The 23,890-nt window shown below is 33.2% G+C and overlaps 1 protein-coding gene across 1 annotated transcript; it reads right to left on the bottom strand.

Moving 5' to 3' along the window:
• Nucleotides 1–2,192: 2,192 nt before the first annotated feature.
• On the bottom strand, nt 2,193–23,687 carry LOC110999428 (AP-3 complex subunit delta). The gene is made up of 19 exons (XM_022268465.2): nt 23,480–23,687; nt 23,294–23,389; nt 22,496–22,765; nt 21,919–22,048; nt 21,049–21,188; nt 20,305–20,378; nt 18,555–18,703; nt 17,410–17,555; nt 15,548–15,749; nt 14,601–14,772; nt 13,326–13,491; nt 12,362–12,528; nt 11,466–11,609; nt 9,314–9,455; nt 7,562–7,691; nt 6,449–6,568; nt 4,721–4,856; nt 3,974–4,212; nt 2,193–3,014 (listed from the first exon to the last, which is right to left on the bottom strand). Exons 1-19 carry the CDS (start codon nt 23,573–23,575, stop codon nt 2,944–2,946), a joined length of 2,790 nt encoding a protein of 929 aa, XP_022124157.2. The 5' UTR covers nt 23,576–23,687; the 3' UTR covers nt 2,193–2,943.
• Between the last annotated feature and the right edge of the window lie 203 nt (nt 23,688–23,890).

The following is a 23,890-nucleotide window of genomic DNA, read 5'->3' as shown; positions in this document are numbered from 1 at the left end:
AGTTCGTGAAATTATAATTTCTCAGTGTTACTTCTATTTTACTAGGATTGCCTGGAAGAGATCGCTTCATAGCGATCAGGCTGTTGCATCCCTTTAAATAACTTACTTGTAATGAAATAAAGATTTTGTAAATAATAAATAGAATTAAAAAAAAATAAGTTTGGTGTATTTTCTGCCTTTTTTCCTGTCTTTATATTTATACTTCTTAGTTGAACGAAAAAGCAATATCTAGCCCAGACATTAACATCAGTTTCAGTTCAGTCAGATTATAGTTCTTTTTAATATATTCAGGTGTCTATTTCGATGGGTAAGACTTCAGGCGGAGGAAAAGGCTCCGATCTGTGTGGCGGTCGTCGGAAGAGAAAAAGATGAAGATATTTTTTATTACTGTGTTTTGCTTTCTAACATGTTCGTTATACAGTCCTAGTCAAATAAACATTACCTAACTCTAACAGTTCGTTTCAATATAGTTTAATATTTATTTATTTATAAATCATTTCTTTAAAAATAAATTAAAACTGGAGAATAATTTAAATGTCTCAAGCCTTTTCTAATAATAAGTAAGTTCCTTGATTGGTTTTTATTTTTAAGTATGTATGTGAGCAGTGTATAAGACGGCCTGCTAATGATGTTTTCTTTCTTTTGGAAAGCCGGCGTTCGTACTTATTACTTAGGTTGAGTCATAGACGATATGTTATTGTATACCTACACATATTTTTGTAACACCATGTAGGTATAGTAGATTTATTGTAGGTGCATGGTCTATATGATTATCAAATCTATGTATGTATTTAAAATATTGTTTTTTTTTATATAGAACAGGGGGCAAATGGGCAGGCTCAGGTCACACTCTCGATGACACGCCAGATGGCTCGCGAGTTCGTTGCCGGCCTTTTAAGAATTGGTACGCTCTTTTCTTGAAGGACCCTAAGTCGAATTGGTTCGGAAATACTTTAGTGGGCAACTGGTTCCACAAAGTGCCTTTAAAAACGCGCAGCTGTGGAACGGCGGACGTCGAGGCGATGCAGGTGAAGTTTCGTATTCTGCCTCGACGTCCGAAGATGAAACACAGCTGTACGTCCAAAAATCCGAACCTCCTGCCCGTTCTTGCGCCCCTCATGAACGTTCCTGCCCATTCTTCTCCATATGAAACTACCTATTGGAAGGGTCAACTAGAGTCTTTTCTTTTAATGTTTTTAATTTGTAATTATGACTGTCTAAAGTGCCTTTTACATAGGCCTACTAGAAATAAATGATTTGAATTTGTCTTTTATTTAATTTTTATTCTTGCTTGTCTTTCTAGTAGCATATCCTTTTTGTTCGACATTTCCTGATAGTTTTTAGAGATCTGGATATTATGTTGCTGTCACAGCCATTACACAGTAATTAACATATAACTGTATTTTATTACATTAATAATTAATATACTCTATTATTTATAGCAACTTCCTTGCAGGAACCGTATATGGATTATCATATAATCAAAAAAAGGCGATTAAGAATGATGTAATGTTTAGAACATTGCACAGGTAAAACTTTACAACAATTCAATACTGTGATTAAATTAATTGATGTATTTTTAAATATTATTATTTTTATTATATATTTTTATGTAAACCAAAAACAATAGACACTAGAAATAATGTTTAACAAGACACCAATGTTTCTGACTACGATTATAGTAAAACTTTTGTTTTCATTCCTACATTCTTTTAAATGTTTAATTGGTATTTTTAAGTAATCTTTTGTATTTTTCTGTTTATGCTGTGATCAATATAGTCAGATGTGTGCTGTAATTAGTTATTTAGAAACATACTTACACCTTAGGTAATAATACTGTATATATATATATTTACTCACGCAGGCTTCCTTAGTTTTATAAGCTTGGCGATTTCCTTAATTGTCAGAGTTACGCCCCGAGAGTATAGCCAGATTCATTTCATAATATTTAATTAATTAGCGTAATTATTTTGCTAAAAGTGGGTTGTTGATAAAGAGTAAAACTAAAATACTTTATTATTTAAAGCACACCGATGACGTAGAAACAGTACAATTTTGGTCCTTCGAGCCGGATATATAAGCCAAGGCTGTAGTAATTAAAACTTAATTATGAAGCAAGTTGTTAATATAAATAAAATCCTCTATTATTAAAAGCACCCCAATGACGCAGGAACATAAATAAAACAAGTAAGAAACATGAAGAAATTAGCTTTATTAAACGAATTGCTTTAATAAATCTTTCTTATCTGTACATGATTATACATAATTCTAAATACGAATAGAAATAGTGGACTCCGTTGCATTTCTTAATGTAAATATATACATATATATAAAGATATATTAATTCACAATTGACAAACTTTTTGATAGGTCAAGCGGTTCCTAATACTATCAAGTATAGGAAACCCGTTTTGGAACTAAACTGAAAACTAATGTACGAAGTTTTATGAATTGTCAATTGTCAAAATTGACATAACACTGACAAAACTATCGTAGTTAGTTTCGCATATAAAAAAAATCTAGTGTATACTTTTTAATATTTCTCTCTTAACGAAACGATCAAAAATAGATAGATATAGAAAAAAATCATATTTTTTTTATTCTGCTTCGGAGGTTTTGGGTTTGTGAGCTCAGTGGTCTAAGTTTACTTTCAAAAGTGCTTTTTAATAGTCTTATTTGAAATAAATGTTTTGATTTAAAATTAAAAATGACCGCACTATATATACACATATAATGTACGATTCGCGTTTCAGTTAAGTTCCAAATACGCCCACATAGCCCTGTCTACGATGTTCCGTATATGTCTTACTATTAAGTTTACACAACATTATCAAACAAACTTCATGAAACTTATTTGAGAAACAATATTTGTTTAAATTTGCCGATATTAATATATTATTTACATTTAGAAATGCTTTATAAAATTGCACTGGATAAATAATACTAAATAACTTCCTTGCTTGGCGTGGATATGCCTAAGGCTTCTTCGTAACCGAGTTTTGTTCCGTGTTTGTCTGGAAAAATGGAATAAACTTATAATTAAATAAATAAAAAAAAATGGCGCATATGAAAAAAAAATAAAAAAAAACTTCCTGAGAAAAAATTCTATGGAGTAAAGACGGTATTACCTAAAAAGAAATTCAAATTTAAGAGAGACACGATTTAAGGCAAAAAAGCTTTTTTTTCGAATTTCATTGACGTCATTAAGGTACCATTCCTAATGTCATGAGTTCAAAAAATCAAGAAACATACATAAATCTGAGGCCAACATAAAAGTTTGTAGGTCGCTACGGTTTTTTTTTTGTATAAGCATGGTATTTTTGACCTGCGAATACTACATTTCACAGTTAAAATTTTCTCGCCTTATTTTCACGTGTAACAAGAGTTTTGAGATTTGCCGCCAATTCACAAAAACAAATGACAAATGAATGCAATAAACATTAGTTTACCAAAGTGTTCTAAAATTGAATTTCAAAAAAGTTTTCATTAGCAATGTTTCTAACTGGCCAGTTCTAAATACGTAGTTTCCGGTTATACGCAATCAATACAGAATAAATAAATCGAAACAACACTACACCACACTTTGACAGATGACAAAGACAATCAATAATGACATCTTAAATGACTTTTCCAGCATTGTATGACGATATTTTTATTTGTCTGTCAGGTTTTATAATTCAAATTTAATTTTTGTTAGATTTCTCAACAAAATGTGTTTGAGATTTGTGTGTAATTATTAAAAAAAACTAAAATTAATGTAGTAGTAGTTAATTTGTTTTAATTGTCTCTGCCCAAAGACAATGATTGCCTACACCTTCGAGTGGAAAAAATTAATGCGGCGCAAGCGTACAATGACCGTATCGGGACACTATGAGCGTAACGGGACAATGAGTCATGTTTTTTCGTGCGTGCAGCCGGCGTTCATCTATCTATTAGATGTCACGTAAAAAATAATTTAAATTATTAAAAATACCTTTTTTAGATTTCTTCTTCTTGGAATCCTTATCTTTCTTGGTCTTGGTCTTGTGTTTATCAGTCTTGTCCGTTGCATTATTTACATCAGTTATCGGTATTAAATCCTCAGTTTTGGGTTTGGATCTCTTCTTCTTCTCTGTTCTCTTCTCTTTCTTCGCTTTTTCTAATGTGATTTTCTCTCCCGGCGCCGGGTATTGTTTCACTCTCGTAACGAGTAACTCTTCATCGCGTAGCGGGCTGAAAATATAATTATTTACTAATATTTTTTAAATAATAAACGAATTTTATTTAACTTTAACTGCGATATGTGTTGCATAATTTACTTGCCTATCACTAGATGGCGCTTGTTGCATTAAAACCGCGGATCTTCGATATTAGCACCAACGAATCAAACAAATTGTATAAGTAAATGAATTGGTTACAAAAATAACTAAGATGTCAAAAAGTGACATCTAAAATGAATCCACTTATCAACCAAACGTGTTACACGCCATCTAGTGGTAGTTTTAAATAACATACTTAAGTTTTTACAACACAATTATGATTTACCGTAATATTGAGTTAGCGTAACGATTGTAATGTGACGCTTGACTCATTGGGACAATAAAAATTTGAATAACCGTAATGAAAATCTTTTTAAAACACCTTTTAAATACTTCATACATTATACTTTTTTAGATGCTGCATATGAAATTCGACAGTTGTTAGTAATAAATTCCCGTTTAAATCCGTTAAAAAGCCTTACACATCAAGATCCAAATCCAAGGCCCGGTGAGGGTCGGATGCCGTGGGTTGGGTGTCTTCGTCTGAGAGCGCAGCCCCCTCCGGGAGTTCGCCCCCAGTCTCCACCTCTGGACGTCGGGACAAGGCTGCCTCACCATCTGAAACAGGATTTTGAGTTTAAATCTTTACAATATCATTAAATTATTATTATTAGTTATAAGATTTAGGAATTTAAATTTAATTTTTTAATGTTTGTATGTAGGTTAGTTGGTGTGGGTAATATAATGGAATTCTATCGCATTAGTTGTAACTGTTAAGATAGGAAAATTTACTGGAATAAATAAATAAATAATAAATAAAATACCTTCGTTACTTTAGTTTTTCTTTTGATATAGCTTAAGTTCTAATGTAATTGATGTGTATGTGTGTGTTAAATTTATGATGTCATATTTCCTTGTATTTTTTAGGCATACACATAGTTTTAGAATGTATATATAAATAAATAAAAAAAGAAGTAGCCACCTCAGCACTAGTCCCAGGCCCTTTTATCAACTAGATAATCGCTAACTTTATAGTAAGCCTTTTTACACAGCTTTTCTTTAATACATTTCTTAAATTTAATAAAAAGCAGAGATAAAAGAGCGTCTGGGATTTTATTAAAGAAGAGTATCCCTTTTCCTAACTAACTTACTTAATTACTAACTTCAGATACATCACGAGAACGGCTATAGACAAGATGCAGAAAATATGGGGAAACAGAAATATAAAAGCCACGAAGACCAGGCTCGTGAAGGCACTCATATTCCCCATATTTCTGTACGCAGCCGAAACGTGGACCTTGCGAGATGTGGAAAGGCAGAAAATAGACGCTCCCGAAATGTGGTGCTGGAGAAGAATGCTTGGGGTATCGTGGACCGAGTTTCGTACAAACGTCTCGATACTTCAAGAACTCGGTGTTAGGCAGCGTCTATTTTCAACAGTACAATCTCGCATCCTTACATTCGTCGTCGTCCAGGGGAAGGTGGAAGGCGCTAGATCAGTCAGGTCACCTACATGCTGGACTGATCAGATTAAGTCCGCCGTAGGAGAAACACTGAATCAGTGCAGCAGGATGACCTCCAATAGGCATCGATGGCGGAGCATCGTGAAGCGCATCACATCTGCGCCTTCTACTTCTACTACATAGCGATCACGACCGCTCTGCCATAAGCGATCACGACCGCTCTGCCATGAGCGATCACGACCGCTCTGCCATGAGCGATCACGACCGCTCTGCCATGAGCGAAACGAATGAGAAGAACTTCAGATAGTTTAGTACGAGGAAATTGTAGCCTGTTCCTAGTATGAACATTGTGTGTATGTTTTGTTCTAGTATACGTCTTATCATTATTTTTGTATACATACATAATATTTTCATATATATATATATATATATAATAGACCTTTAATAAAATCCCTGAAGCTCTTTTCTTTTGCCTTTTACTAAATTTAAGAAATGTATTAAAGAAAAGCTGTATAAAAAGGCTTACTATAAAATTAGCGATTATCTAGTTGATAAAGGGAACTAGTGCTTCTAATTAATTTGCTATATTTATTTTAAATAAGTATTGTTTGATGATTTGCTTAATAGAGTACCGAGAGTTTTTTACGCCGGCTTTTCCTCTCGGCCTTTAATAAGTGATACCATGATGATCTTATGTTCCAAAATAAACGTTTTTCTTAAATGTTATTTAAAATAATTAAAACTTACCATCGCTGTCAGATTCGGTGGTATGTTTCTGCTTGCTCTTGCGTTTCTTCGTCTGTCTCTTCTCTTTCTTTGTCTTCTTGGAACTCTCTCTCAAAACTAAGTACTTGTCAGATCGTTTAGCTGAAAATATATTAAATTGGGTTGTGTAAACAAATATTTTATCCAACGCCATCTAGCGACATAATCGTTTTTGTTTGCATTTTTATACAAGCAAGATTTATTATGTTAATCACGGATTCGACATATGTAAAATATGTACTAAAAAATCGACTTGTAAATTTAAATCAATCTAAAGTCCACTTTAACGCACAAATTTCATCAAAATCAGCCCAGCCGTTAAGGAGTTTGTACAAACATACAAAAGATTTATATTTATTATAATATATTTTTTAATTACCACGTTTTATTCGTGCATATTTTATTTTGAGGATTTATGTTTTTCATGTTTTGTTTTAAGACTTCAAAATCAATTCAAATAGATTTTATAATACATTTCAAATTCTAGCGAAAATAAATTTGCGGCATTTGAATAAGAAATGACAGCAATAACATAGGATGGAAGTTTTAGTCCAAAAAACCCAAAAACAAGGCTACAATACTTGTCTAAAATCGCTGTTTTTGCTCCATATGGCTAAAACTTTGCTAGGCGTACGTATATTACGTACCGAGTACTAGTTAAATGTTTTAATCCGTTATATTTAAGCCAGCTAGGCTTTATTATGTTCTAAAATGTAACTAAATACATCAACCAATAGCGTGTATTTCTTCTCGATCTCCCTTTCTCACTCTCTCTCAATCAACCTCAATCGCTCTCTCCCTTTCCTTCCAGAAAACGCTGCGCATTTCATGACGTTACCGTAAAAATTTGACCCACATGCCTCAAGTTTTTCAACAAATCAGCGACGCTACATTTGAGCTCTGGGCCTCAAAAATCTAATCGTATGTCAGCCACCTGTGCCTGACACATGTCAACTTTATAGGTTTAAAGCAAAAAAATTCTAACGATGAAGCAAATGTCCACACATGGGTTCACCATCGAACCTTCTAACCCTGCCAATAGGCCAACACTGCACTGGTGAATACTGTCAAATAGCAAAACGAAATAATACTCACATTGCACCTGTAAGGGCACTTCTAGTGCGATCTCAGCGATTGGGATGTCATCTTGTTGGTACGAGCGCGGAGAGTCATCTTTGAGATAATGGGGATTGTTCGCTTGCTCCTGTCTTCGGGCTTCGCGAAGCTGGAGTAAATATACATTATTCAATCAATTACCATCTAATTCGCTTTTTGAAGTGAAACTTCTTTAGAATCGTTGTGATTTCAAACCGGATGCAACGAAAAAGCGACAGTAAAAAGAGACAGAAACATTAATTCATATGATTTAACGTGGGAGAAAATGAGATAGATAAACTTCTTTCGAATCGTCGTGATTTCAAACCGGATGCAGCGGTAAAGAGAGACAGAAACATCAATTCATCATATGATTTAACGTGGGAGAAAATGAGATAGGAGGCATTATACAGCCTCTATTTACTGCCGCTTTTTTTTTGATCGAATTTCAAACTTTCGTTGTTTTAGTTTTTGTCAAATTAAAGATTTATATTAAACTTATAAATTAAAATGTATAATTAAAATATACTGTTTTTAAAGAACACACACATTTAGATAGTGGAAAATGATTAATTTATATTTGTTTTTGAAGGTTTCACTTCTACCATGTGTGAATTGCACAAATGTTTTTTTTTTTATAAAAGGGGGCAGGATACCTGATGTTAAGTGATACCGCCGCCCATGGACTCACAATGCCAGAGGGGTCGCGAGTGCGTTGCCGGCTTTTTAAGAATTGGTACGCTCTTTTCTTGAAGGCCCCAAGTCGAATTGGTTCGGAAATATTTATATTATTATAATTGGCTTCGTGCGTTTGACGAATTCATAAAGGTATTATAGACATATACATACAAAAACACACACAAACAAAATAACAATAATCAAAGAGAAAAAATTAAATATAATGAGAGGTATATACCTCTTAAACTTCTTTAAAATTTTTTAATGAAACGTCACGAAGATGTGCAACGTTTTTTCGAAGAAAAGGGAGAGAGCGATTGAGACCGATTGAGCATGAAGTCAATTAGCCATGGAACGAGAGTAGGGAGCTAGTAAGTGAGAAAGATGGAGATAGAGAGTGAGATAGAGCGAATGAAGCGAGAGGTGGGAGAAAGCTATCTCACTTTAGCCAGAAAGATTGAGATAGAGAGTAAGGGAAATGGAGAAAAAATACACACTATTTGTTTAGTAGTTACATATTAGAACTTTAGATGGGAATTCTGTCTCATGACGTCTTGTACAGTAAATGCAGATTTTTTTATTTATTTATATTATCATTAGCACGTATACAGTGTGAATAAACATATACATATACATCATATACTGGTTCACGTTCATATATTGGGGCTTTTACCTTAGTAATAATTTATTTACACAGAAATTTCGCTTCGGACATGTGTACTCTCATAATTTTGATGTGAAACATCTATAGCCGCACGTAAAACCGATTTCTGGCGTGGCGACGCATGCCGTGGCGACGCGTCGCCACACTATATGATATACAGTCTAAATGCAGTAGTAAATTTCACATTAAAAATATTTAATGAAAATAATGTTTATTCAACAAATAGTCATCGTTATCTGGAATAAAAATCGTAATATTTTATTTTATCATTATAACATGTTTATTTCCTATCACAGTCTGTTCTTTTCTGCATATTACTTTTACAAAATAATGTCGATGTTTCACATCTGCCAGGCGTCCCGTGACAGCTCTAATTTTTTTTTTAAAGTAGTAGCAATGAAAAATATTACCATTTCCAGTTCATCCTGCGTTAGATGCGTGACGGGCCTTGCATCAGGCTGTGGCACGGTGAAGACTGCACTGCACTCGTCTTCGGAGCTGGAACTGTCTGATGACCAGCGCTCATGTGACAGCCATTGGGATAGGTCCAGGCTGAAAGTCAGGTAATAAATTACACATTTTTTTTTTATTGGACCACAAAATTAGGACAAACACATGTCAACATCAACTTACATACGAAAATATAAAAAAACATATGTGCAATTCACACATGGTAAAAGTGAAACCTTTAAAAGCAAAGTTTTTATAATTAATCAAATATAAATTAATCATTTTCCACTAACTAAATGTGTGTGTTCTATAAAAACAGTATATTTTAATGATACATTTTAATTTATAAGTTTAATATAAATCTTTAGTTTGGCAAAAACTAAAACAACGAAAGTTTGAAATTCGATCAAATAAAAAAGCGGCAGTAAAGAGAGGCTGTATAATGCCTCCTATCTCATTTTCTCCCACGTTAAATCTTATGAATTTATGTTTCTGTCTCTCTTTACCGCTGCATCCGGTTTGAAATCACGACGATTCTAAAGAAGTTTATCTATCTCATTTTCTCCCACGTTAAATCATATGAATTAATGTTTCTGTCTCTTTTTACTGTCGCTTTTCCGTTGCATCCGGTTTGAAATCACAACGATTCTAAAGAAGTTTATCTATCTCATTTTCTCCCACGTTAAATCATATGAATTAATGTTTCTGTCTCTTTTTACTGTCGCTTTTCCGTTGCATCCGGTTTGAAATCACGACGATTCTAAAGAAGTTTATCTATCTCATTTTCTCCCACGTTAAATCATATGAATTAATGTTTCTGTCTCTTTTTAATGTCGCTTTTCCGTTGCATCCGGTTTGAAATCACAACGATTCTAAAGAAGTTTCACTTCAAAAAAAAAGCGGTGCCGTCCCTAGAACATGTGGACACGACCAGCGAAATTAAGTGAATACAATAAAGTGTCAAAACAAAAAAACAAACAAAAATCTATTTAAACATTTGTCAAAACCATTCCGATCAAAAGATCTTGGGCACAATTCTCAGACTTATCTCTAGTCTTCAATATGAAGGGGCAGGATGGCCTTCATCAAAACTCATCATGTATATGTATGTGTATTGTGTATATCACAAGTCTATTATCATTCATAAATATCGATCGAATCAATTTTTAAACAAAACAAACATTACAAAAAAAGAAACAATTACAAAAAACCTAAACAAAAATCGATTTTAAAGTGTGATCTAGCTTGTTCGAGCCAACAATCCTTCCAGAATGTTTCCTCTAGATGATTTCCAAACTTTTTTTATGCCATGTCCCATCTGATCCTATCTTAAATTTTACCTTATTTTTAAAGATTACTTGAAATTTTATTGCAGTTAGTACATCGCTATGACGTCATCACAACTACGTGCCTAGTCAACATCTGCAGCACCTTCCAGAATGTTCCCTCTAGATGATTTCCAAACTTTTCAAGCCATGCCCCATTTGATCCTATCTTAAATTTTGCCTTATTTTTAAATGTTACTTGAAATTTTATTGCAGTTAGTACATCGCTATGACGTCATCACAACTACGTGCCTAGTCAACATCTGCAGCACCTTCCAGAATGTTCCCTCTAGATGATTTCCAAACTTTTCAAGCCATGCCCCATTTGATCCTATCTTAAATTTTGCCTTATTTTTAAATGTTACTTGAAATTTTATTGCAGTTAGTACATCGCTATGACGTCATCACAACTACGTGCCTAGTCAACATCTGCAGCACCTTCCAGAATGTTCCTTCTAGATTTCCAAACTTTTTCAAGCCATGCCCATCTGAGTCTTTCTTAAATTTTGCTTTCTTTTTAAAGATTACTTAAAATTGTTTTGCACTTAGTACATCGCTATGACGTCATCACAGCGACGTGTCTAGTCGACTTCTGCAGCACCTTCCAGAATGTTCCCTCTAGATGATTTCCAAACTTTTTTATGCCATGTCCCACCTGATCCTATCTTAAATTTTGCCTTATTTTTAAAGATTACTTGAAATTTTTTTGCAGTTAGTACATCGCTATGACGTCATCACAACTACGTACCTAGTCAACTTCTACAGTACAATAGTGTATATAACTTACTCGGCAGGCATCGGCACTTTCTTCTGCGCTTTGGGGGCGACGGGCTTAAGTTCTCCTTCGAATAAACTCGCAAACTCTTCTATCAGCCCATTGCTGAAGTTCCCGGTCTCGCCGTTTAGCTCCACTTCGTTTGATACACCGTTACTGGAATAAAGAAATATATGAGCTGGCATCGACTCCCGATGGCTCTACCCTGGGTACATCCAATTGTTCGAAGAAAGAGTATAGGGGAGATGGGGGTTTTTTTTAATAGATTTTTTTTATAGAACAGGGGGCAAACGGGCAGGAGGCTCACCTGATGTTAAGTGATATCGCCGCCCATGGACAATGCCAGAGGGCTCGCGAGTGCGTTGTCGGATTTTTAAGAATTGGTACGCTCTTTTATGAAGGACCCTAAGTCGAATTGGTTCGGAAATACTTCAGTCGGCAGCTGGTACAAAAACAGTTTATCGAAAACAAAAGGCGTTGTACGAGCCACAAATAAAATAGGCTGGCACCCTAATCGCTGGTTTCTGATGCTGACAAGAAAGTTTTCTTTCTTTTGTAATTAAAAACATTTGTTACATTAAGATATTATTATATAGATTATTTTGATTATTTAAAATAAAAATATATAAATATAATGTAAGATAATGAATAAAATTAAATTAGTATAGAATAGGTGTTTATGGGTTTTTTTATAGAACAGGGGGAAAACGGACTTAATTTGAAATAGATTCCGATTGCTATTTCTCATTGGAAATCGGCTCAAAGCTATTTTTCTAGTTACAGAGAATTTTTTTATAACATTTTAAAGACTACCCGCATGTAATTTTTCGGGTCTACCCTCAAAAATTTTTAATACCTATTTTTGTCTGAAACATTACTCTTACATGTTTTCTTATTGTACTTATTACCTGTCATGTTCCACCAACGTATCGACGATCTCATTTAAGTCAGCCGTTGGGTCAATCCGTTTCATTAATAATGTTAATAGGGCCGTAGCATTGTGCGCCCTTTCTTGTACTTCCATATCCTCACTACACAACAGAGGCGTCAGATTGGATATAGCTTCTTGTATCACCTGAAAAACAACACTATCGGTTTAAAACTCGTTTATTTATATTGACTTTGAGTTATTCTCTTTTTTTATACAGTACAAAGGTAAAACGGGCAGGAGATATGATGATAAGTGACAGACTTGGACACTTATGAACAGAAGGCTCGCTAGTGTGTTGCCGGCCTTTTTAAAATGTATTTGTTTTTTAAATTTAATACTATCAGATGAATGGATTAGTAATCTCCACTATTAAATATCCAAAGGGGCCGTACATAAATTACGTCATTCTAAATTAGGGGGGGGGGGGTTTGGTCTGCGGATGACGGTAAAATGATTGATGGGGGGGGGGGGGTGTTTCGAAATTGACGTCATTCTTATTTATTTACTTAAAGTTTATTTTTCACGTACAAAAAGATTATTTCTAACTAAAATAACTCATAATAAAAGAAATCGGTGCTGTTTAAACAAAGTCGCCTTCCTTTGTTTAAAGAGAATTTAAAAGAATTGGTGAAACTCCGTGGGAGTTATCCAAAGAAAATTAAAAATAATAAGAAGGCATATTATATCAAAGTAAAGATAATAAAAGGTGATTCTATAACCAAGTGTTTTGATCATATAATACCCTATTTTTCTCTAATCTGCAATGTTTTATTTTGTGAAACTAGTAATGACGTCAATTTTGGGAGAAGGGGGGGGGTCAGTAAGAAATGACGATAGGATGATTATAGAGGGGGGGTCTAAAATCGGGAAAAAATCGATGACGTAATTTATGGACGGCCCCAAAGGCAAAAAAAACTATATGAGCGTCCTGGATTACTTACATTGATAGCACTATCCCGATCACCTCTCTGCTCGTAGAGCAACAACAGTTTCGCAATGAGCTTGATGGCGGCGTGTACGCAGACGGCACGTGCACGCATCGCCCCGCCGCCCGTACGTGCGCATCCAAGCACCGACGATATCGACTCGCGCATGACCGATTCCTCACTGTTATTAAAAAAAATGATGATGATGATGAAAGACAGTCAGGTATATTAGCTTTTTGACGTGACAACGTCTTATAAATTGGTTTGCCGGGTGACACTTCAAGAAACTGCGTTACGCTCCGCTCACGTTATGCGCTCACAATGAGAGCGAGTGAGAGGCACGCGTCCCTTCCACTCGGGCATGGTTAGCCCGCCTAAGAGCGAGAGAGACAGACATAAAAAGTGAAAGGCACGCGTCAAAATTAATAATAAATAATAATTATTAAGTTGTAGTAAACGCTGTTTCATTGTACGCAAATGTATTGCAAGTTATTGTATGTATATTTGTATATAAATACGTATGTATGTGTAAAGGTAAAAATGAAATTTTGTTAATATGAAATTCAGTGCGAGATTCTTTGTATAAATTAATGTTTTAAATATAATTCTTTGTATAAATAAATGTTTTAAATTGTTACTATTATTTCATCCTTCTTCCTACTATACGAATGAATATTCACATTAAAATTATTTTACCACTCAAAGTCGTTGTCACGTAAAACTTTCGCCCGTATACCGACTTTACAGGCAACCAATTTTTAGTTTTAGTTAGTTATTAATATTGTTTTTTTTTCATTTTCTCTAGATTAAGGTTCTATAGATTAATATTATTTTGTTTTTTATATAACTTCTGGTTATGCACTTCTTGCAATCATCATTTTTTTATTTTTTTTTTACTAGGGTTGCCTGGAAGAGATCGCTTGTTAGCGATAAGGCCACCCGTTGCATCCCTTGTAATTTTTATATATATTGTGTTATTTGTGTTTCTTTCTAGCAACGAAGTGTCAATAAATAAATAAATAAATAAAATATATATCACAGTCAGGGAGAACAACCGAAGCTACCTAGGTAACACTTAAAATTTTTAGAAAATGAAAAAAACGACTTAATGTAGAAATTTGCCAATACTTTCTAAGTAATCTCCATTCCTCAGAAGGAAAAACTATCGGTGCACAGCCGGATTCAAACCTACGACCTCAGGGATTAGGGCTACACTGATCACAAAATATTATCATCATTAGTCAGTATCTTATTAAAACCATATCATCCTTTAATATAAGTAGAACTCACGTGCAATATTCAGAGAGAACATATGCGGCCGCATATAGAACCTCCCTAGAGGCGGGGCCGGGGGGCGTGGCCGCTGAGCGAGCGCACATAGCACTGCATTCGCGCGCTGCGAACGCACGCACGTCGGCCACGCGCGCGCCCACCTCTGTCAACTGGGATGCTATCATGCATCCTATAAAGAACCAAAAATGTTACGTATTTGCGTTCGTAACCACTAAAGGTATGATTAATCATAAAAAACGCTCTTTTTTTCAGTATCCATCACGTAAAATGACCAATTACTCATAAAGTCCATTCCCTTCAAACTTTCCGAAAAAACGTCGATATAAATTTTTTTTTATAAATGTTAAATAACTTTAACTGGCTTTTTACATTTTTTTTTGGGTTTACGCAAAACACTATAACAATTAGACTAAACAATCGAATCGACATCACTTTGACAGATGACAATGACATTTCAAATGTTGCCATTTCAGAAGAAAAAAAAGAGTACCTATGTACTTATGTACACGCGTTAGAAGTTATACTTATTTGGCGTATGGAAAAGAAATAACTAAAATGCAGTAGTGATTAACGATAAATTATAAAAATTAATCAAAAGATTAACTTAAATAAATTATTAGTAAATACTATCACCGTCGTATATTAAATTGATTAAAAAACACCAAAATAATGTTTATTTATTCAACTGTTTAATTGTACTGTTACGAAACACGTGTTCTAAATATTAAAATACTAGAATATACAACTTGAACATAGTTATCGATTTCCATGCCACCTAGACCTAACTTTACAATGTCGAATTTAGGTGTTGGTGTAAAAATTCACTCTCATCATTTTTCTCCATCGCACCAAAAGAAGAACTTCAAAAACATTTTTCATATGCGAGGCGAGGTTTCTATATTAATATCTAAATTGTCAAGATAATAATTGGGTCGACTTCTTACCATGTTTCGAGCTGGTCTCCATCTCCGTGAGTTCAGCGAGTACTGTGACGTACCACTCAAAGTCAACGACGTGTTGGTAATTATTCTGCGCACATATCTCTATCATTCGTGTCAACAATTCGTCCCGGTACAGCGTCCCCTCCGCTCGTTCCATATGGGCCATTAATTTCTTCACAATTTCCATTAGATTCTTCTTCGATACCTGAAGGGGGGTAAAATTTTAGTTCACCAGTGTTTTGGTATGACTGGGAAATGGATACAAAACACGTAAAACGAATCGTTCGATTGTGATTTATCAGTATTTTGACGTATGAAATATGGGCCGTTAATTTCTTCACAATTTCCATCAGATTCTTCTTCGATACCTGAAGGGGGGTAAAATGTTAGTTCAGCAGAGCCTCGGTATGACTTGGAAATTGATACAAAACACGTAAAACGAATCGTTCGATTGTGATTTATCAGTATTTTGACGTATGAAATATAGGCCATTAATTTCTTCACAATTTCCATTAGATTCTTCTTCGATACTTGGAGGGGGTAACATTTTAGTTCACCAGTGCCTTGGTATGACTTGGAAATCGACACAAAACAGATTTATTAATATAGAGATTTATCAGTATTTTGACGTATGAAATATGGGCCGTTAATTTCTTCACAATTTCCATTAGATTCTTCTTCGATACCTGGAGGGGGTTAAAATTTCAGTTCACCAGTGCCTTGGTATGACTTGGAAATCGACACAAAACAGATTTATTAATATAGAGATTTATCAGTATTTTGACGTATGAAATATGGGCCATTAATTTCTTCACAATTTCCATTAGAATCTTCTTCGATACCTAGGAGGGGGTAACATTTTAGTTCACCAGTGCCTTGGTATGACTTGGAAATGGATACAAAACACGTAAAACGAATCGTTCGATTGTGATTTATCAGTATTTGGACGTATTAAAAGGGCGTTGCCATTGTCCATGCGCCAGGTTGTCTCTCTCCCTAAAATATAGCAAGGGGGCCGATGGATGACCATGCGTCATACTCGTAAACGGGTGCTACGTGATAGGTCGTACTTGAATTCGGGTATGTGGTGGTGTTAGTTATTTCGACTATGTATTTGTGTGTTGTTCTCACGAGTATGTAAGTGTGTGCTCCTATCCATGTCTACTACTAATAGAGGACAAATATTTGTTTTATTATCTTTTAACTATTAAGTACTTAAAGTCACGTCAAACATGGTGTAATGGTTGCAGCTCTTTACAAACATTTCGTAAAATAAAAAATTAGAAGCATTTAATATGTATTCCTGTAAAAGTGTACATTGTGTTACCTAAATGATTTTGAATATTTTCTTATTTAGCCTTTTTGCAAAAAAATTATCGCCGTGACCCGGTATTTAGAAATTATTGCGTTGCTTTTAACATATTAAAAAGACAAGACTACCAAGACACTGGGAATCTTAGTTCTTTTCAACTAAACCCTTTTTTATATATATAATTTAAAAAATTATTAATAATATATGACCACTTCATGTATTTGTATATCTATATTCACACTGTATACGTGCTAACGATAATATAAATAAATAAAAAAATATGCGTTTATTCCTCAAGTCTTTATGAGACAGAATTTCTATCTAAAATTCTAATATGTAACTACTAAACGAATACATCAACCAATAGCGTGTATTTTTTCTCCATCTCCCTTTCTCGCTCTCTCTCAATCAATCCCTATCGCTCTCTCCCTTTTCTTCCCAAAAACGTTGCACATCTTCGTGACGATCCGTCAAAATTTTACACTAATGCGCCTAAAGAAGTTTAAAAAAAATATTTTTATAATAAACAAATTACCATGAAAGAAAATCTTACCATTCCATATAACAGTCCCAAAGCCCTAAGTCTTATAGACTCGTCCTTATCATCTAGGCAGGCCAATACTAGATCTTTGTGAGCGTGCACCGACTTCGGATGAGATTTTAGTATCCTCGACATAGCCAATAGGCCCAAATATTTCACTGAAAATTTAAATATATTAGTGTCGTTTTAGGCATAAGGCTAAGGTTAGAATAACTTAATTTCTCATATGAATTATGTACAAAAAATTCGCTTACTGAGAAAACATAAGATTAATATTTATTATTAGAACGCACAGATGTAGGTACGTATATATAATTTTTTTTATAGAACAGGGGGCAAACGGGCTCGCCTGATGTTAAGTGATACCGCCTCCCATGGACACTCAATGCCAGAGGGCTCGCGAGTGCGTTGCCGGCCTTTTAAGAATTGGTACGCTCTTTTATTGAAGGACCCTAAGTCGAATTAGTTCGGAAATACTTCAGTCGGCAGCTGGTTCCATAAAATTTACAAAACAAAAACAGCAACAAAAATGTAGGTACATAGACATAAAAAACTCGACGGTCAACCAAGCAAAAACATAGATGTTCGGATTGGATTTATTACTAGATGTGGCATTGAGGGCATAGCCTGATATAACAGGTTTATATTAATTACTTTTTATATTTAATAAGACTATTTTATTTTTGGTTTATTGTTCTATTTATATATTTTACGTAAATACATTTATATGATATATAATTAAATAAATAAATGATTATACCAAATGTACGTTAAAGGAATTTTGACAACCACGGGTATGACATTCTGTTTTTCAATTATTCAGTCAAAATAAATTTGAGAAATTGTGTACGTTTTTTTCTTTCACGAGTTAAAATAAAAAATATTTTGTTTTTGTACGACTGTTTTCTTTCTTTTCTGATTAAAAATTAAAAAATATATATTTTTGTATGAGCATTATTTTCCTTTCCTTTCTGGTTAAAATAAACAAAAATATTGTTTTTGTATGATTGTGTTCTTTCTTTTCAGTGTTAAAATAAAATAAAAAATTGGTTTTTGTATGACCATTTTCTATCTTTTCTGATTAAAAATTAAAAAAAAAATGATTTTTGTATAACCATTTTCTATCTTTTCTCAGTCCCATTTTTTTTTATACTTACAATTCTGATCGCTATCCTCAATGAGTATTCTTAATTTCTGCACACACAGCTGAACTGATGCAGTATGCCCTGGCATTCCACTACTGATGCTTATCAGCACTGCTATCACCGTGTTGATGCATTCGTATAATAACGACATAGCCGACGTACTAAAACATATATATATATACAATAATATATAATAATAATAATTGATTTATTTTTCTCCCTTAAACATTAACAATAATAATTAATAATTAATAATTAATATATGTCGAAACAATGGCGATGGTATCAGCTACCAATATGTCACAGAGGTTATAAATTTATTATAATAATAAGGTCTATAGAATTATTACTATCAAAGTCAGTCTAGTCAACAAGTTCAAAAACGTGAAAAATAGATTGCTTAAATGTTAATATTTTTCGAGTTATTAACGGAAACCTAAATATCATTTTTTTTCATCTTATTTTGTTAATAACAATTGCAATTTTTAACCTGCACCAAAAACATTTATCTAGAGGTGATTCTGAATCAAATCAGCCATCGCTCATATTTTTAGGACCTTTATTTTTCACGTTTTTGTGTCTAGTTAATTTGTAGACATACCCTCACTTTACATCATCACACGACACTAGGTATTAATTAGTTAAACGTATTGAATATTTTTATTGGTTTTTCCTTTTGTAAATGTTTTAACCCTTGTTTATTCCATCTTTGGCTATATTTTTTTGTGTAAGTAATTGTTTATTTTTTTTTTTCAGGATTTTGTCTCAGGCTTCAGATATTGAATTCTCAACATACCAAAAGTAATTCTATAATAGAAATAGTACAGAAAGAAACGCCGTGGAATTTGACGAGGCTGTCATATATCACCTTTTTATTTTGACAGCACTGTTACGTCATAGACCGACACGAAATATACATAATACAGAAAAATATTTTTTTTGTGAATTAATGGAATTACGACAAGAATCAAATTTGTATTGACGGAATCTACTATTCATTTTAACGGAAAAAAACAAATCGAGAGTCAACTGTCATCTGTCAAATGTCAAACTTCAATAAATAAAAAAAACCGCATTCTTTCATTCATATCTTCCACCAGTCTTAATTACTACGTGTCGTATTTTGAATATAAAAACCGGGCTACAAATACATTTAAAAAACCAATCATTAGTTTTCTATCAGCCTCCTATCACGTCTTTGGGTCTAAACCATGAATTTCTTCATGAAGTATTCCTTCACCATACAAGTGTCAGATATCGGTGCACATTGGTGCAGAGGTGGAACCAACGACCTTGGAGATGAGAGCCGTATATAAATAGCTATATATAGCTTATAACAGTGATATTTATTGTTAATGACATGAATTGCAATAGTCTAGCTTGTCTCATATTTGAATGATGTTTCGTGATAAGTGCAATTGTGTAGAAATACCTTTAACCACAGAATAAAAATCGATTTATAAGCATAACTAAACTCCCTTACTTATAAACGCTTAACTATAAACTACGCCTAACCTAAACACGATACTAAAAGCTAAGAGGTCAGAGGTTTACCTCACGAGTACAAAAGCCATAATAATGAAGAGCTATTGAAGTAAGCTTGCAATTAATTCCTACTGTTAAGAAATATGGATATACAAAAATTATAGAATACTTTTTATAAGTAAGAGAGATAAGCGATAGAAGCTATTTGAAAAGCCACCTCTAAATTCCCTTCACCCCATAGAGACCAAAGTATCAAGGATCATCGTTATCGACTCACCTATGAATTAAATTAGTTAATGGTTCTATCAGTTTCTTGCCAAGTCGAGGCTCTAATGGGGTCAAGGCACCAAACTGTAACAAATACAATGTCACTAAGACTAGCTTATGAGAGAGCTTTATGAGTCTGTAGTCCTCTATCCTCTTTGGTTTCGGTGTTGCCAGCAAAAAAAAATTCACATGCCAATTGTGTTCCTTCCGATTGACAGTGCTACAAGTTTATTTTGGCACAGATTAAGAAAAAATTTTTGGTTAGGTTATATTGTCTCTGCCAAAAGATCCTTGTACGACTGTTGTGTAATGAAAATGATCTGAAAATAGCTGTTCTGTGTGAATGCTAGCGTTAATTTGTACCTGCAAATAAGATCAATGAGGCTTTGTGTTATTTTTCTCCCAATATCTGGCTCATAATGTGTCATTAAACCAAACTGAAAAATTCGCAAGTTAATACTTACAATATTAGTTATTTTGAACTAATTTCTTCCCAAAAATATACTATATGAGAACAGGTGTTATTCTATCAAAAATGTTGTGTCTATAATTTAATTTCAATTGAAATATTAATTAATCTGTTAAAGTGACAGATCTGTGTTGCTATAATAAAAATAACTGAAACTTAAAAAATTTGAATTCCTTGTATTGCCACAGTCAATATCAACATAATCAAAAGATGAAGAGAGAGAGAGAGAGAATGTAAAAACATTACATGTAAATATTATGAATTCTGTTGCTAGATTAAACATACCAATTTGATAATCTTTATCAACATCCAATTATTAGTAGACGTTGTCATCAGTTTGAAGAACACTGGAGCTAAAGATAGATAATTTTTAGGATTCTTTCTTGCTAATTCACACACTACATTCACTGCTGCCGACTGTACACCTGTAATAGAAATTTATTTATATATACTGACTGTAAGTGACAACATGCATTCTGCACTATCGCCTCATTGGTTGGGAAAGCAAAATATAACAATACCATTGCATTTATAAGCGAATATATAATAGCACTGGTGTATAATACATATATATATCACGTGCAAACTACCAATATCAATAGAGATAAGCCAAAATAACTGAATAGGTATCGGCTATATATTATTTGTAATGATAAGAATTACAAATAATATAGAGCCTTTATTCATCTAAGCTTGCATTTATAACAAACACTATATTTTCTTTGGGACTACTAAAGTTAATGGTGTACCCATACTACACGATTAACAAGCCAGATAAATAATGACTTCACAGCCAAATACCTCCATATAAATCATAAACAGACTAAATAGCTCGCTGTATTTATAAAACACAAAAACTTCATTAAGCTGAGTTGGTTTTGTGCTATACAAATTCAATAATCATTTATTCATGTAGGTATTATAAAGTATACTTCTGAACATCAAAAAAATAAATATACATTAAATATTTATCACCATTAATGTTGCAAATATCCAATATATCATCAATATATCCAATCATTGATAAAGCTACATTATTGAGTCCCAAGGACTATGGGAGATTTATTTCAAATTATTAAAATCTGACAAAAAATATTAATAAAATATCCACTCTTTGCTATCATAACATCCTATTTATATTTAAAAAAGAATTACCAGGATCTGGATCTTCTAATTTCTCCTTAAGTTTAGGGAATGCCGGCCTTAGTGCTTCTGGATACCTTAAAAATACCTTATACATCATCAACACTGCTTTCATTCTTAGGTAAGGCTTAGTTGAACTCATCTGTAAACAAATTTTAAATGAATACATAATTTGATTATCTCATTGACTTAAATTATCATACACAACCAATCAAATGTAACATGCTAATAACATTAATGATATTCAAATAGTGATGAGAACTATTTTGGTTACCTGATTTACATAAGAGTAATTATTATATATATATCCTTAATTATATAACATTAAAATAATTTAACAATGACATATAACATAAAGCTTTTAAACTGAGCAGGTGATATATAACCACAAACAAATGAAAGTGAATATGAGTGTGAAAATAACTTGATTCTTCAAATAGAAATATAATTATATATTATATTATAAAACTATATTATCATATAAAGGGAACTTTTACACACATATATTTCATACAGGGATTAATTTTATATTTGACTGTGTTTTGTTATCATGTATGTTATTATTATCGACAATTATATGAGAGCTTACCAGTGTCATGATGTCATTAGCTAAATCTCTTGCCAAGTCATGAGAAATAAAACAACTTAGCCCACTTAAAGCAAGTCCAGCTTCATATTGATTTTGAGCATTCAGATCTTTTCTTATCATATTAGTAGTTAACATAAGTAACTCAGAATCTGCATGGAATGATTGACTAGCAGCTAAATACCCAATCCTTTTGAAAGTAAACTTATTTGAACTCATAACTTCTATAATATTAAAAATTGCCCAAGATATATCATATCCAAGCATTTGGAGCTGAAAGAGAACAAATTTATATAGTGTGATAAATATAGAAAATTTTCTTGCAACTTTTCTGTTCAGTCATAAAAAATAATGCAGTGGTGCTACAACCTCTTTAGGACTTGGCCTCAGATTTCTAAATCTGTTTCATGATCATTTTTAAATCTAATATACAAGTAGGTGATCAGCCTCCAGTGCCTGACACACGCCTCAACTTTTTGGGTCTAACACATGTCAGTTTTCTCACGATGTTTACCTTCACCGTTCGAGCAAATGTTAAATACGCACATAGAAAGAAACTCCATTGGTGCACAGCCGGGGATCGAACCTACGACCTCCGGTATGAGAGTACGCACGCTGAAGCCACTAGGCCAACACTGCTCTTCTGTTCAGTCATAATTAAATAAATATTTATAATTATGTTTTCCTAATAAACACACAATTATTTTCAGAGTAGGGCAGAAACGTCCTTAAATTTATCGTAAAACGTAGTATTACGCACACTTAGTTATGTTTAAAACAAAATATTTATATTATACTTACATATGTTAGTTTCGCGACGGCATTCGCTTTCACTCCTATATTATCTTGTCGTAATTCCACCTTGATTTCTTCCATACATTGTGCTATATATTTTGCCTAAAAGCATCGTATGATATGTATGGTATATGGCCAAATAACTAACCACTATAAAGATATAAATTTTAAATTCAGAAACAAGTCATTTACCTCATTATCTTTGTTATTTCGGATCCCACGCACTAAATCCGTGAGATTTTTATCAAACATCCTTTCAAAGTTACCTTTAACCTTTTTTAAAGCCATATTGTTTGTTTTTCTAAAATATTCATCCCTTTTATATTAATAATTTAAGAAATTTAATAAAAACGATATCGAATTGAGAAAACGAATAAATCCGCTATCATGAATTTCTATTGTAAAATGTGTCAAAAAAGAATAAAGTTGACAATTTAGTTGACATGCAATGTTGGCGTTTAGTATTGCTATTTATAAAATTAGTTTTGCGGGCCGTCGTCTTTATTGATTCTATATTTTTAAAATTAATTAATAGCCTAGAGTTTTGCATAAGCAAAATGCGTTATTTTCAAACCATAATTCTTATACAAAAAAATTCTGTAA

This window comes from Pieris rapae, chromosome 23, assembly GCF_905147795.1.
Source record: "Pieris rapae chromosome 23, ilPieRapa1.1, whole genome shotgun sequence".
NCBI lineage: Eukaryota > Metazoa > Arthropoda > Insecta > Lepidoptera > Pieridae > Pieris > Pieris rapae.
Note: the sequence above shows the minus strand (reverse complement) of the source record. Positions and strands in the feature narration are given on the sequence as shown.

Excerpts from the sequence above, each read along its gene's own strand:
- LOC110999428 (XM_022268465.2), bottom strand. The coding sequence starts at position 23,575 with ATGGCTTTAAAAAAGGTTAAAGGTAACTTTGAAAGGATGTTTGATAAA. Across the intron at positions 9,456-11,465 it reads AAAGTGCCGATGCCTGCCGA|CCTGGACCTATCCCAATGGC; the intron begins GTAAGTTATATA and ends CCTGACTTTCAG. Across the intron at positions 4,213-4,720 it reads TTGGATTTGGATCTTGATGT|CCCGCTACGCGATGAAGAGT; the intron begins GTAAGGCTTTTT and ends TTATATTTTCAG.